Here is a 15,979-nt window from a genome sequence, read left to right as displayed (position 1 = left end):
TGATTTTTTAAAATGAATACCTGATGGTTATAGAGCAAAAAGAAACTTTAATAACTGATTGATTATCCCATAAAGTATCACTGTATCTTCTGACTCTTCTGCATTAAGGCAGGACACACATGCCACGGACTGGTTCTAAACTATCAAAATCTTTATAAATCAGAAAAACCTTATTTATACTGAGGGATTTCTGTGCAGTTATATAACTAAGTATATGCTGAAATACTCAGAATTCTCCTAGTCAATGATAGGGAGGCATTAAGAAAGAGAATATATCATTTTCAGGGGTGGGAGGAAATGGGAAGAGCAAACCACTTGTTAAAAAAAGTACCATAATTTTCATTAAAAATTGTTTACAGTTAAAGGAATAGGGTAAAAGGAAATAACAAGGGGTGAAAATAAACTACAGCTATGGGGAACGTAGAGCAAAATAATAACTGAACTCACAACTATATAAAATATACAGGCCACTGGCTCCATTTTCTAGAAGGCAAATTGTATTAAGCTATTTTCCTAGAGGACAGGTGAGGGAAAGGGCAAGCCAAACTGACACTTGGATTTACCTTTGTACTTGTGCCTGGGTTTATGAGGTTTTTTGCCTGAAGGAAAGAGAGCTAAATCCAAGTTATAAGAATGAAATATTTTAAAAGTCTGTTTTAAAAATTCTTTTAAATTACAAAGCTCTACTCATGTTTTATTCTTAGCACTTTTATTTCCCCAAGGAACTCATGAGGAATAGAATTTTCTATACTATGGAATTTAAAAGAAAATGCAAGAGCTTTCATTAACATCTCAGACTATTATAAACAACTATCATTGTAATAAATGTACATATTTTGGATCCACATTATAAAAAGATAGCTATTCCCAAAGATTGTACTACTTCTAGTGATTAATCCAGAAAACTACCTAACTGAAATCAAACAGTTCTCTTACAGAACAGAGGTATCCCCAAAGGAAGGACTAGTTTTTCTACCAAATTTAATATTTATACAGTCATCAAATGAAAATGAAGGTGTAAGATAAAAATTCTTCGATTTTAGTTTTCAAAGTAAAAACTGAATGCAAGACACCATGCAGTTTTGCCTTGAAACAAAACAGAATTATCTCAAGCAATGAAAAGAACAGAAGGAAATACATAATGCAGAGAAAAACATATTCTTGACTTAAGAAGTTTGCAGATTTCTTTACATAGCAAATAGTCTGTACTCCTTCAAATGACACACATTACCTAATTCATTAAGGTCAATAGTCACAAATCACTAACTAAACAATTTTCACCAATTTCCCTAAGTTAAACACAATATTGCTTAAAGAGTAAAGATCTCATTTTGCTTCTTTGTTTAAAGGATAATATTATTCAGTATAATAGCAATAATATATGAAGTATAATAATAACGATAATCACTTGAGGATTCAATATGCTCATGATAAAATCATATACATGTTTTTAGAGATTTACTAAAGGTTTTCAAGAGCAAAATTTTAAAATAGAAGTAAACTCTCTTAAGCTAGTAAGTATACAAACATAATTAACTTTCTAACTGGGCTAACAGAAAAATTGCTGACACATAATCACTAGAGTAAGAGTTCTAATTACCTTCCTCTTACCTGTTACTTGTGGTATGTACGGTACTGACAATCTCTCAACACTATAGCCACTGCCACCTAGTGACTCTGAAATCTTGTTGGTCAAAAAGTACAAATTTTTGTCATGCTTCTCTAAAGATTTTGGAAGCCTGTCAAGTTGATCAAAAAAGAAGTCATTTAGTGTTATTTAAATTACTGAGCAAAAATAAGTGAACATATAAACATTTTAGATCAAGGCCTAAATATAAATATAAATGCAACTTAAACTGTAATTAGTAATAGAAAAATCAGTGTATTTTAGGTGGCTAATTTGAGCTCTTCAAAAACATATGGTATGTGGACCCATATACGAATCATTCTGCTGATTCTTTCCCCAGTAATGTCCCAACGGTGAAGTCAGCCTTACATGATTCCACTGGTATTCACACATTAAATGATGAAGAGGACTAAATTCAGCTTTAACTTTCATGCTAATTAAAAATCTACTGAGAGAAGAAAATAAAAAAGAAGCCCCCTGACTGTTAATGAAGAAGATATTAGCCAACTAAGTGATAGTTGGATACCACTTGGCTAAGACCTACGATTTCACTTTCCTTTCAAACTGCTTAATATTATCTTATGCACATGCTTTCAAAATTAAACTGGTTTTAGAGCCCAAAAGTTTGAATAAAGTATTTTTCATATATATTTTTTTGTTTGGACAGCAAGAAAAAAATTCAGGGTATAACAATGATTTTCCATAATACATTCTTTCTCCTACAGCTTTATTAATATTGTTGTCTCTTACTGAGAGTCTTGAACAGGATATTGTATTCTCTTAAAGGAGTGTTCACTTATATATCAGAACATGCTATATTTAAGAGATATACCTCCATATTAAAAAAAGGTAAGATAAATTTTTTTCATCAAAGATTGATTCCACGTGTTCATGAGTCTACATTGATACTTTACAAGAACTTTTATAGCAAGAGAAACAAGTTAGATGAATTAAATGACAGAAACATAAAACGATGAATATTTTAAAACACCAGAAAATTATTCTAACAGTAGTTTACTCCTTTGTAATTATCACTGATTGGTTTCCCAAGTCAGTGCCCCTTCCTTAAAATGTAAAGAATTAACATACATGCACTTATCTCTGAAAATATGCTCTGGTAGAAAATAAGGGGCTTCCATAGTTCGAATTTCAATAACCTGAAAAATATTCAAAAACAAAACAAAATAAAAATCAAAAACCTCACTCCTCAGGACCCTGCCACAAAAATTTGGAAAACTAAAAACACAGAGACAGAATCTAAACATTTATACGAAATACCATCATTTAATTTTGGAATTTAAACTACATTTAGAGCCCAAAAGCAGAGTTCATTTTGTTTTCACATTTATTATTTTAAAAAGTCAGCAGGTAACAAAATCGTGATAGTAAAATAATACAGGTTGTGGAAAAAAAAAAAAAGAGGATACATTACATTTGATTAAACCTACTACAGAGGGATTAGAAGCTGTACTTTCTCATATGCCCTATGTGGGAAATGCCTTCACAAGCACCAGGCCCTCGCTGTCCCCCCTCCTCTGTACCACCTTCTTCAGCACGTGCAGGTGGTCTCAGCGCTCTTGTGAAGTCTGGCTCCTCCACTCACCTGGGAGCCACTTAAAGGGGGACCCTGCTTTCACAGCATTTGTATCTCTAATGGCAGCTGTCAAATATTCACTCAAACATTTGTTTAATGAATGAATGAGTTTTATTTCTTAGAACGTTCTAAAAACCTACATTTTAGCAAGGACTGAGAGATGTGCTTCCAATTTCATAAAAATGAGGTTCTCCCTGAAAGATGTTTTTTTTTTTTTTTTTTTTTTTCTTTTTGCGGCATGCGGGCCTCTCACTGTTGTGGCCTCTCCCGTTGCGGAGCACAGGCTCCAGACGCGCAGGCCCAGAGGCCATGGCTCACGGGCCCAGCCGCTCCGCGGCATATGGGATCCTCCCAGACCGGGGCACGAACCCGTATCCCCTGCATCGGCAGGCGGACTCTCAACCACTGCGCCACCAGGGAGGCCCAAGATGTTTTTAAAGAATAAAAACTACAGTGTACTTTTTCTGCCAGGTAAGTTAGGAGCTCTAAAATGTATACTAAATCATGAAAGTAACTATTTAATGAGTTACTGCTGAGAAAGCTAAAAACAGTTGAATGACACAGGACAAATCTCTGAGAGGCTTATTAATTATTCAACTTTTGAGATCTAACTCAAGTAGATTGGTTTAAAACAATAACAACAAGAACAGTATAATTAAAGAAATATTAGATACTAAGATTCATAATGGTTTAAAAGGAAAACAATTATATAAGAAATCACATGAAGTATTTTAGAAGAAAATCATATATTCTACTCAACCATTACACAGAAAAATTCTAATACAACAACAGGCATCAAAGAAAAAATAACACTAGTCATAGAGCTGTAGTGTCGATTTTGTCACTATTGAAAAAGTCATGCATACTTTTATAGCATTATCTTAATAATTTGGTACATAATCATCAAAATTAAAAATAATCACCACTGGAAGAAAATCCATCACTTTTGTATAAAAATCAAATTCGAGGGCTTTTCTAAATACATTACCTTGCTAACATGCTGGCAAAACGCAGGGACAGCTATCATCTGACTTACAAAGTTGAGGTATGCAGCAACCAGCGCCATGATTCCACAACGATGGAACGTTGGCAAATTATCCTCATTGATAATTGCACTGTCCTTTAATAAAAAACCAAAAAACAAACACTGAGAGATCAAGGTCTTAGGCTTCATTAGCATTTTCTCTATGATTATACTAAAAAACGGCAGGTAGTCTGGAATGCTAACAAAAATGTCCCCTTATAAGAAGCTTTTTTAAAAAAAAAATTCTAAAAAGAGAATAAATGCCCATTTATAAGAGACTTAAATCTCTCAATTCAAACAGTTCTTTAGGAAAGCCTTTCCTAAACGTGGGCGTGGGCAGAATACATATGATATATAAAAATAAATATATATATTCTCGTTGCATACTGTCCTGTTATTGCATAACACTTAAACTCCAATTAAACAACTACATCTATGTAATTCTTATTATTTAACGACCACCTTCCCCACTAGGATGGGCACAGGGACCATGTTGTCTTTTTCATCACAGTATTCCTGTGGCCTTGAACAACAGTCAGCACACAGTCAGTACTTAATCAACATTTGTTAAAAGAATAAATGAATGGGATCATAGCCTTGAGTATTTTAGACTTAAAACTAGACATCTCACTTAAAAAACTCATGTCCTTGGATAAAGGCAATAATATTGTAAAGATGGTGTCTAATTCATGAAAGAATCCTTTCTTCAATGAAAGGTGATGAAAACATACCTGTAAAGCAATGGCTAATCGAATGAGATCAATAACCACTTCTTCATTGGCCAATTCAATAGTCATGAGAGCAAGAGAAGTGTAAAGGAGCTCATAGTTTTTCTGAACATTGTCTTCCTCTTTACAGCCCAAATATACGTGCCGATACAGTTGCTGCCCATTCTGAAAAGGGGAATGACAGAGGAAAAAGATAATTTTGCTTAAAATGTAGCAAGGCAGATTTTACATGCATATATAACCTCTTAAAAAGCAGCTATCTTATTACATAACTTAACATGGAAGAGATTTAGGCTGATCATCAGAGGGTCAAATTGTATTCCAATTATTAACATCAGTAACTACACCAATATATAACTACAAACTAATACTGGAGTTGAGGACAAACTTAAGTAAAAACAGCAAGTAAGAAATAGTTCCAGTGTAAACAATGAAAATGTTTTTAATACTAATTTGAAAAGACAAGCAAATTATAGACTGATCTGAGAAAAACTGAAATGAACAGCAGAATTATGGGAGCTTTGGCAACGATAAAGAACATTTGGCTGAGAGGAAATGGACTCAGGCTTTCCCGCCTTAGGGAACAACCTCCTGTGAGGTGAGTTAAGAGCTGTCCAGGGAAGAGCATCTCCAGGTTCTGCTACACTTTTGTCTGAAGTGACGATGGCACATCTATAAGCCCATCTGTAGGGGAGAGGTTACAGACACACCCCAGGGACTGCGAGAGGGTCCCCTCTAAACCAAACTAATCTAAATATGTTAATAAAGAATATAAAAGCCTTGCTGTCTAAAGCATTCCTGGATATAGGTCTAACTGCCAAGTGAGAGCTAACAGAAATGAGAGTTTTTCCCATTTCAAGTTACTATGTAGTAATTAACTCAACGTGTTGCATTGGTTCTCAACACAAACTGTAAGCTACAATCACTGGGAAATGGAAGGACCACCATGCTTCCTCCCCACTAGTCACCACTGCCCACCCCCGATATGATTTAACCCGTCAGTGGTGAAGCCCAGGCATCAGTGTTTTTAAAGCATAAAGCTCCCCCGGTGATCGTAATGTGCAGCCAGGGTAAGGCCTACTCATTCTCACGTGGAGGGGCTTGAGCTTAACACTCCAAGCTCAAGTTTCTGTTTCTCAGAAGGTTCATCTGCTTCCTCACTTTAGGAGAAAGAAATGAGCAACAGCAGCACAGTCTTTGGAAGCCAGCCTGTCTTTAAAGGTATGCATTTTGCTTTGTTCTCTATTTAACATGCACATGGACCCACCCAGGTGAGGGTGGCCATAGTCCTCCAGCTGCGCCAGTGACTGGTTAAGTCTGTTTAGGTCTGTGGTTCAGTATTAGCAAGTGGGTTTTTTTTTGGCTACTTATGATGATAAGTATTCTCAAAAGCTTGAAGCTGTCTATTAAGGACCCATTAAAAGTGAAAGCAACATTTGTGTTTGGGGTGGGGAGGAGGGCAGGGCAGCAATCACAGAGAGACATTTTACTCAAAGGGAGAAATCTGGAACCATCACAGCAGACTGACCACCCGAAGCTTAAACGCAGGACTGAGGAGACGCCATCAGGACGGTTGTGGCAATGTGGGGAGTTGAAGATGGCTTCCGATTTTCAACTCCAAAATGCTATGGCTTCATTTTAAGGTTATCGATCAATATAAAACTACCTAACAATTCAAATGGCTATAACTTAAGTCATGCATTCTTTTTCAGAAGATAATCTTACCTTTTTCATGAAACTTGTGTCTTGTCTACAAATTTTTTCTCTTTTTATTTTTAGGTCAGCCACATCTGGTATTATTCTAGAGACAATCAATGCGTCATTTTTAATGAACAGCACATTTAGTTATAATATCATATCTTATATGATGAATCAGCTATACTTAGGAGTCTGAACTATTTAACACTCATTTCAATGAGCATTTTAAATAAGGCTATATGTAATGATACTACTGAATTACCAAGCTTAATCAAGTAGAATTGCGTAAAGTAATCTTGAGTTCTAATGTCATTCCTAAGTTTAAAGCAAAACCAAAATAAAATTTATGTAACTAGTGATTACTAGTAGATGAGATCTCTGAAAGTACATTAAAAGACCTTCAACACCGACTATCTTAAAACATATTAATAATTAAATTGTCACAATACCAATTAAATAAAATTCTGGATTAATAAAACCTGAAAATCCTAGATTAAAAAAATTACAGTACTTAAATACATTAACATAGAAATCTGAAAACATTATCATTAAGCCTATCCTCAAATAGCACATTACCTTATCCCTCGAAGCTTTGCCCTATTGTCATGGCGATCCATGAGATTATGCATTACTTCCAAGACTAACTGTCTCAGTTCATAGTCTTCCATGAGGGATGGTGATAACAAAGGATCCAGAAAAGACCCCGGCAGTGCAGTAACTATTGTCTTTGCTTTGTATCCAGAGGTTACCTGATTATAGGGAGGAAAAACAAAGAAACAAACAAAAAAACCTTTGTCATGAGTCCTTCTTTGGTAAAACTCTCAAGCTGTTTTACAAGAACCATAAGCTTAGAGAAAACAGCAAGTATGGACACAAGCCTGAAGGAAAAACTAAAAGGAAATTTGTGAGATGATGAGGATTTTACTGAATTTACAAAAACATCATTCACAGAGTTAATAAAATTAATAATAGCACACATTTACCATATACCAGGCATGAATCTAAGCACTATATGTGTATTAACTTCATCCTTACCGTATTCCTATGAGGCTAGGCATTAGTGTACCCCCATTTTGTAAAAGAAAACTGAGGCTCAGAGAGACTAAGAATATATGGAACAGGTATTCAGTCCTAAATGGATATAAGGAGACTAGGCAGCGAATAACGCAGGTAAGACCTGAAAATTTTAAAATGGCAAATAATTCTTTTATTTTAAATTAAGCAATTTAGGCTAATAGGAAAGCATTTTCATTTTGGAAAGCTGTACTTTATTCTTTATTTGATGTGACATTTCTGAGTGTATCCCTATGTCTAAAGTTGGAGCTTTTAATTAGCATATACTTTAATGCTATTAAATAGTTTAACCATACCACACAGAAATTCATTCAGTTGACTATGTAGTACAATTAGGATTAGAGACAAGGTTATTTACTCAGGGAATTTATTTAATAAAAAGGCTTAGGACCAAATGAAATTTCATGTGGGTAATCTCTATTTATATTCAGGATTACTAGCATATATAGAACATCTAACATTTATATTTGGGCACTCATTATAGGATAAAGGTGATTTTATAAGTGAGCAGAAATTGGTGGGACAATTACTACCCACCTAGAAAAATTAAAAATATATCCATATGTTATACCACATACAAAAATAAACCTCAGATCAAAGTTCTACATGTGGAAAGCTGAATTTTAAACCTTTCATAAGAAGATATAAACAAATGTGTTTATATCATCAGAGTAGGCAAGGAGCTCTTAAACAAGATACAAATAAAAAAGCAAAGATCACATAGGAAAGGACTGACAAATCTGGCTCTAGCTGGGCCCAGGCATCTTCATCTATAAAACGGCAATGCTTCCTGCCCTCGGTATGTTTCATCATTATGAAGATCAAATAAGACGACAGGAGAAGTGAGGAATAAACAATAAAAGTAAAATTTTAAAGAATGAAAAGCATAATATTCAAGTATATAAACCACAGAAAAAAAACTTACCGTAAATACTACCTTATAATACAAGAAAAAGAAACCGATAATGTGAAGCTATTCTTTTAACCTCTTGAATAATTTAGGGTTAAGTGTGTTCTTCACCTGTCTTAAATTCCTTACCATAAGTAAAGATCTCAGCAACATTATCTGAATCCGCCTGGTTCCCAAATCCCTAAAATATACAAAATAGTGGTATTATCTTATTAATAGTAATTAACTTCATTTCCTTACATTATTATTGATTTTAAAACTCTATTCATATTAGCTATATAGATTTTATTTTCATACTAGCTAAAGTCAAGGCTCACTTTATACTCTAAAGTAAATTTCACATGAATTAAAGGGTTATATGTTAAAAAATAAATCAAATTTGAACAAAGAAAATTAAAAAGCTATTGGCTCTCAAAGGAAACAGACCTCTACACATAATGACATGAAAAGTCAGTTGTATGAATACACAACAAAAGAACCTCAATTAAAAGATACTATAAATTGGAGAATAGATCTATTGCAAATATAACTGACAAACATAATATCTATTTAACATATATTAATAAGCAGGTAAGAATGTGCCTAAATAATTCTTACATAAATAGTTCTTCAAAAAAGAATTAACAAATGAAGAAAGGGCTCTAATTAATGGCCAAATAAATATAAGTCAAATAAGAGTATCATTTACTTATTAAATCAGCAACATGCAAACATATTTACAAACTAAAGCTTTAGCATGCTGTAAAATCAAAGCAAATCTATAAAATGAGGGGAGGGAGCCAAGACATATGATCTTTAAAATAACTTTCAGTTCTAGAACTCTAGAAATAAGTAAACATTCCTTCCACAGTGACAAACTTGAAACTTTACCCTAAATAATCTACATATATAGAAAATGCCCAGGCTGAATAGACCTTCCACCTAGCCAATATAAGAAAATTTAAGAATTTATGATATACTGAAAACTGATTCTAAAAGCATGCAATGTTTTTTTGGTTTGGTTTTGTTTTTTAATTTTTATTGGAGTATGGTTGCTTTACAATGTTGTGTTAGCCTCTACTGCACAACAAAATGTATCAGCCATACATATACAGATATCCCCTCCCTTTTGGACCTCCCTCCCATTTAGGTTACCACAGGGAATTAGGTAGAGTTCCCTGTGCTATACAGTATGTTCCCATCAGTTGCATATTTTATACCCAGTATCAATAATGTATATGTGTCAACCCCAGTCTCCCAAATCCTCCCACCCAAGCATGCAATGTTGATTCAACTGCTTAGCAATCTAGTGCCATAACAACACCACAGGACTTTTATTACTGAGTAAAAAGACAAAACATTTTATAGATTTAAGATAAAATTTAATACAAGATTAAGTTCAACTTTACAGTTTGAGAACACAGAACAACTACATACACATACCCTAGTTGACTGATATCCAAAGTATGGGTGGATGTTCCAAAGACAGGTACTTTCCCCATAATGAACATCATGATTTCTGACCTCTGATAATCTGGTAGGTTACTTCCAAAAAATCCTATAAAAATATTAAGATAAATTTAAGATAAATTTTGCAAATGGAAAAGTTTATTTTTCCATATAATAAAAAATCATAATATATTTTTAACCACAGCTTTCAATATGTGGTAAAATAATGTCTTTGAGCTACATGTCAGTCTAAAGATATTGTAATTTCTTTGGTAAAAATCATTTAATGATGTACATTATAAGATGTGTTTAATGGACTAATACTTAGATTAAGATAAATGTTTGAAAGTCTTCTGCATACAGTTAACAGTGGCAAATCATCAGTTTGAATTGACTGAAGCTTTAGAAAAAGGAAAAAAAAACTTTTGGTAGTGTTTCTGATGAAACCCTTGTTCCCATTTTGTAAGCCTAAATTCCTGTTCTAGTAAGAAAGTCAATAATTAGGCCACTACTTTGGCTTCCTCAGGATTGTTGAAATGTTCTAGAATGTCATTATAATGAGCCAGGTTTACAGTCTAACACTGTGGGTTAATTCAGTATTAATTCAATATACATAATTCAAATTATTTACTTATTTGTCATTTTTCTCAAGGAACTCTTGGGTATTGTGCATATTTTGAATTTATCTGTTATAGCTTTGGAAAGCTTACTTCCTCGTCACAGAAGACTTAGGACACTTAATAATCACTTACTCAAACTTTTAACCCTGTTGTTTCTTTGAAAGATCAGGACAGGTATTAAAACCTGGCTATTTTTGATCATTTCTTAAAATGCAACATAATCATTACAGAAACCTACATTTTTAATATTTCTTTAAGAGTAAATTAGTTTTTCAACTTAACTCTTCAGCCTGTATTACTGGAGCTAATAATCTCTTTCTATAAATTCAAATTGTTCTATTTATCATTTTGATTAGATCTAGGGGTAAAACTCATTTCTCTTTATAACATACTCTAGCAATCAAAAATCTCATGATCTTAACATTATTCAATCAGCATAAAGTATATTATTCTACCTAACACTTGAGCACATATTTATGGGGTAAGAAGCTACTTTGTATTTGTATCCTTACAGCAACAAATAATAGTACCTTATGAATCCAGGTACTATTATTTGTGTCAGTTTCCTCTTGTGGAAATTAGGATAAGAGAGGTTAGGAATTCATACAAGAAATTACACAGCTAACATTAAGACCTGAGGTGAGATCTGTTCACATTTCCAAAGCCTATGTGTGTTATTATTACTCTCTGCTTCCTCTCTATAAGGTATTTTCAACTTTCCAAGAACCCAATTAGATATGTTCCTAATCACTGTACAAAACTGGACACTGACTTTCTGTTCCAGGCAAGTTGGTCGTTAACCACAAAGACAGAAATTTTCCAACAAGTCAACTGTGAGGACAGCCAGAAAGTTAACGCATTCTCTATTCCCATTGTTTGTATTTGAACTGCTGAATAGAAGTGCTAATGAGCCTCCCCAAAAGAGCAGAGCATTATTTTAAAAGAAAAAGCTTGGCCAACGGCCTCCTATCTTCAAGTGCAAAAGCTACAGCAACCCTGTTCTGTGTCCCACCAATATTCACGTAATCTGATAAAGAAAGAATACTGAGAACTTCTGAAAGAAAATATTGAGGAAAGCAGAAGTGTGATTTAAATAAAAGTCTTATTCACTGTGCCACACTGCATTGTTTTTCTCTCATGTTTTAATTTTCACGTTATTCTGAATGTGTTATGTCACAGAAATATTGCTTGTCTGTGGTATATGCATTTTATAACAACATACTTGAGAAACAATAAATTAAATACTCTAGAGTAAAACAGTAACACTGAATTAACTAGAAGTCACTAAAGCAATTTAAATTAATTCTCTGAAAACAAGACTAGCTGATTTGATATACCATCTTAAAATATCACAGACACCCTGGGCCTCTGCCCTAATGAGGACAATTTCTATGCACATGATGAGACTGTGATTAGGTGAAACAGAGGTACTACCCCAAGCAGATCAACCAAAGGCATCCACAACGTGGGAGTCACGTGCATCAAGAAGCCCAAGCGTACGGCCTGGTGTAAGTTCAATACGTTCAACAAAAAGGTGCTGAATGTGGACGCGTAATGCATGTATGCATATCCATAAAACTTTAGAAATAAACAAAGGAAAACTCTGTATTAAATATTCCAAAGGACTATTATAAACAAGTGGTCCATAGGTAGGATATTACTCAAGTAAAAGGCATAAACTGAGCTCCAGAATAAATTTATATGACTCTATTATTAGTAGAAACTATTAGTAAACCACTAGAAATTAGGTACTAAACCCAAGAATACAACTCAATTTGGAAATTATCCTAGAAATCATATAGTTACATTAAAATATGATCTGGATACTCTAAAGAAAATATTGGAAGAGGAGGGTTAAAGTAGGAAGAGTTTGATTGCTTTAATTTGTATTTATATACAATCTGATCATTTAATTTCCCAAAAAATTCCCCATGGCTTTCTTTCTTTCTTTTTTTTTTTTTTTAAGTAAGCTCTGTACCCTTTTACCCTTTGTGTGTGTGACGGGAGGGGGAAGCATATGATATTAAAGCCTGAGTATCAGTACCCAGATCCTGGTCTCCAGTGCCTTTCCCCACTAAAAGGAACCACAGCTCTTTAGAGAAATGACTGATTCTAGGATTGCAAGGGGAAAAATGGAAACTGTGCAGCAGAGAAATAGAACAATACTTTGCGTGATCAAAACTAACCTCACCAGCGAGAAGGAGGTGTACACTGTGTACCTCCCAATGTGATAATCTGGGAAGAACACTATCACTTACGTAGTATCCAGCCAGGAACCCATAACCTGAATTTAATCATGAGGAAAGAGCAGACAAACCCATGTGAGGATATTTTTTTTTTAAGTGAGGGGTCAGGGGGACCTATAGTCTTAAAAAATGCCCATATCATAAAAGAGAAATGTTCCAAACTAAAGGAACCAAAGAAACATCACAACTAAATGCAACTAAATGATCCTAGACTGGATCCTGGACCTAAGGAAAAACATGCTATAAAGGACATTATCAGGTCAAATGACAAAACTGAAATTTGAAAGTTTGACTAAAGTACTGTATCAAAGTTAAATTTACTGATTTGATAACTGTACTCTTTGGAAAAATCATCTGTAGTAAAGAGCCATGCACTTACCATCCAGTGGTTAGGAAAAAAAGGAGATGTGTATATGTATGTATCTATGTCTCTCTATATGTACATATTTATATATGTGCTTATGTGTGTATATCTATATATACACACATATACATACACACACAGAGAAATGGAGAAAGGGATGGAGAAAGGCAGACAGAGAGAGAAAGGAAATGATAAAGTAAATGACACAAAATATTAACAGATGAATCTGGGTGAAGGGTATATACAGTGTTCTTTGTCGTATTCTTATGTTTGTTTATTTTCCAAACAGAAAGTTTTTTTAAAAGTCTAAGCTATCATTCACCTCTGACTAATGTCCCATAAGAGACAAGTACCTTCCGTGAGGGCTTTCTGAATCACTGTTTTCCAGAATAATTTGAAAAGTGAAATGTACTCACCTATTGTTTGGATGATAGCATTCTGAACAATCTTCTCATCATTGTCTTTGGAACTTGTGTTTAAGCTGGCACTGCTTATAGATTCCCCCTGTAAACCATGTGCTTCAAATTCAACACTGAGACGCAGATGCTTCAATAGCGTGTTAAAGACTTCCAGCACTGTGGGTCCTGCAAATGAACCCTGATGTAAGCAGATACATTTTTCTGGCAACGTACACTCAAATCCAATCCTCGTATTTCTCAACAGAGATTTCTGCATATTTTTTAAGTACTTGGAAATACTTCATAATTTATGAACTAACTAGCACATTAAAAAAGTAAATGAGAAATACCTAAATAAGAAAGTCTCCTAGCTATTCCAACAAACATTTACTGGGCATCTCTGAGCAACTCACTGTTTGAATCCTTGGTACAAACCACACAAAATGTGTATATTCATATAAAGATTACCAAAAACTTTCCGTCTATCTAATCTTGTCTACTCAGAATAATGTGTACAGTATTGGGGTAACCTGACAGTTGGGTCAGAATCCATAGAACTATAATAATAGCTCACCGTGGCCTAAGAAATTTATTTGGCATCTTTTGAGGTTGAATAAGAAAGAATTTTGCCTCAATTATTAGACAGAAACTAGCCAGTTTATCACATTCAGGTAAACTAAACATGCTCTCTGTTTTTAGTACTATAAATACTCTGACTGTGTTTCTGGCACCGCATCTATCACGCTCTACTTTAATCAGTGTTTTTATTTCTGCCTCCTACTCTAGATTCCAACTTTCTCCAGGACAGGCAGCCGCGTTCAAATGCTTCTTTGAATGTACAGAACCTAAAACATAGCAACCTCACACATAATAGATATTAGCAGGTGAGACGATTCAGTCAATGCACCATCTGTGTTTCACTTCATATTTCAAGTTAACTCTTCAAGTAAGTAACCTGCTTCCATCTCTTTGAGGTAAGTTATGAGTAATGACAAGTCCATATCCAAAATGCCCACTCTCATTTGACACTGAGTGAATATTAGAATATTTCAGCAGCTAATGTATAGTTCCACTTTCATTTTGAAGCAAAGAAACCATAACTAGATGTTCCTCCTAACATCAGTAATTAGGGACCCTTCCATTCTTCTAATCCCATGTGAGTGAAAAAGCATGATGTCTGACCTGTCCCTTCCCCTTGTTACCCCTCTGGTCAGTCAGTTATCAAATCCTGCTGGCTTTACGTTCCCATTTCTACTGCTGCCATCAAGGTCAAGTTCTTTCTCTGTGCCTACAATGGTGACAACCACCTGTGACTTCTAATGTGTCCTACGCTTTGCAGCCAGATGAATTACCCTATAACACATCTCTGATGAAGAGTACGGTAAATCTTTAACTCGTGCCAGTCCACTGTAGAATGACACCCGTGGCCTGGCCACAAGTGGAACTTTAAGCCGCTCCTCGGGCTTCCCCCACACTACCACCATAGGTCCCCGTCAAACGGGCTACATAATACTTCCCTCCTGCTGATCCATTTTCCCTCCCTTCTCTGGACCCTGGTTTTCTCATGACATGTGATCAGATTCTGCCTTGTGTTACAGGGTTAGGTAAAGTCATCTAACTCCAAGGAAACCATACCTTTCTTGGAGCTGTACCCTCCCAATGTTTAGCATATAACTGGTATTCAAAAATCTTTATTGGAAAAAAGGAGGAAGGGAAGAAGAGAATGATCTGGAGGGAGATGTTTAAGTGTACACTAAGGAAGTCTGACAATAGTCACGTGAACCTAACATTTCAAGAGAAATTAGAGCACATTTAAAAACATGGCAAATATTTTCAAAGAGTTTTCCACACATTGCTATTCCTACTGAAAAAAAAATTCTGAAAAAGATTAATGAATTTTTTTTGTTGGGGGGGGCTGCTGGCACTCACCTATGGAACCTTTAGCAGCGATGGCAACAGCCTCTAAGAGAACCTGAATAATACCTGCTCGAACTCGTGGAGAATCTTTTTTACGAGCATCAAGGTGTCCTAGAATCTCCTGGATCACATGGTGAGAATACTGAGCCTAAAAGAACAAAATAGTATAAAAATATATGAACAATTACATGCATCCTGGCAGAATTCATAAGAATGATAAACCATGTGACATTTAATGCAACAATATGTAGCCATTAGAAACCATTCTTTTTAAGAATAAATAGGGATACCGGAAAATATTTACGATATCCTGAGTGAAAAAAAGCAAGTTGCAAAATACTACGTTAAATA

The 15,979-nt window shown here is 34.6% G+C and overlaps 1 protein-coding gene across 4 annotated transcripts in view; it reads right to left on the bottom strand.

The window, feature by feature from the left end:
• The window catches only part of EFR3A (EFR3 homolog A), a 90,858-nt gene that overhangs the window by 21,723 nt on the left and 53,156 nt on the right, over positions 1-15,979 (bottom strand). For all 4 annotated transcript variants that reach the window (XM_081258690.1, XM_081258693.1, XM_081258691.1 and 1 more), the window contains 10 exons: positions 15,641-15,776; positions 13,730-13,897; positions 10,078-10,192; positions 8,785-8,836; positions 7,248-7,420; positions 6,699-6,774; positions 4,977-5,138; positions 4,210-4,341; positions 2,717-2,784; positions 1,612-1,739 (listed from right to left, as the gene is read on the bottom strand). In XM_081258690.1, the coding sequence (XP_081114816.1) occupies positions 1,612-1,739; positions 2,717-2,784; positions 4,210-4,341; positions 4,977-5,138; positions 6,699-6,774; positions 7,248-7,420; positions 8,785-8,836; positions 10,078-10,192; positions 13,730-13,897; positions 15,641-15,776 (1,210 nt within the window). The remainder of the gene's footprint in view (positions 1-1,611; positions 1,740-2,716; positions 2,785-4,209; positions 4,342-4,976; positions 5,139-6,698; positions 6,775-7,247; positions 7,421-8,784; positions 8,837-10,077; positions 10,193-13,729; positions 13,898-15,640; positions 15,777-15,979) is intronic.

The sequence above is a fragment of the Mesoplodon bidens genome (assembly GCF_964165515.1).
Source record: "Mesoplodon bidens genome assembly, chromosome: 16".
In the NCBI taxonomy this organism is placed as follows: Eukaryota; Metazoa; Chordata; class Mammalia; order Artiodactyla; family Ziphiidae; genus Mesoplodon; species Mesoplodon bidens.
Note: the sequence above shows the minus strand (reverse complement) of the source record. Positions and strands in the feature narration are given on the sequence as shown.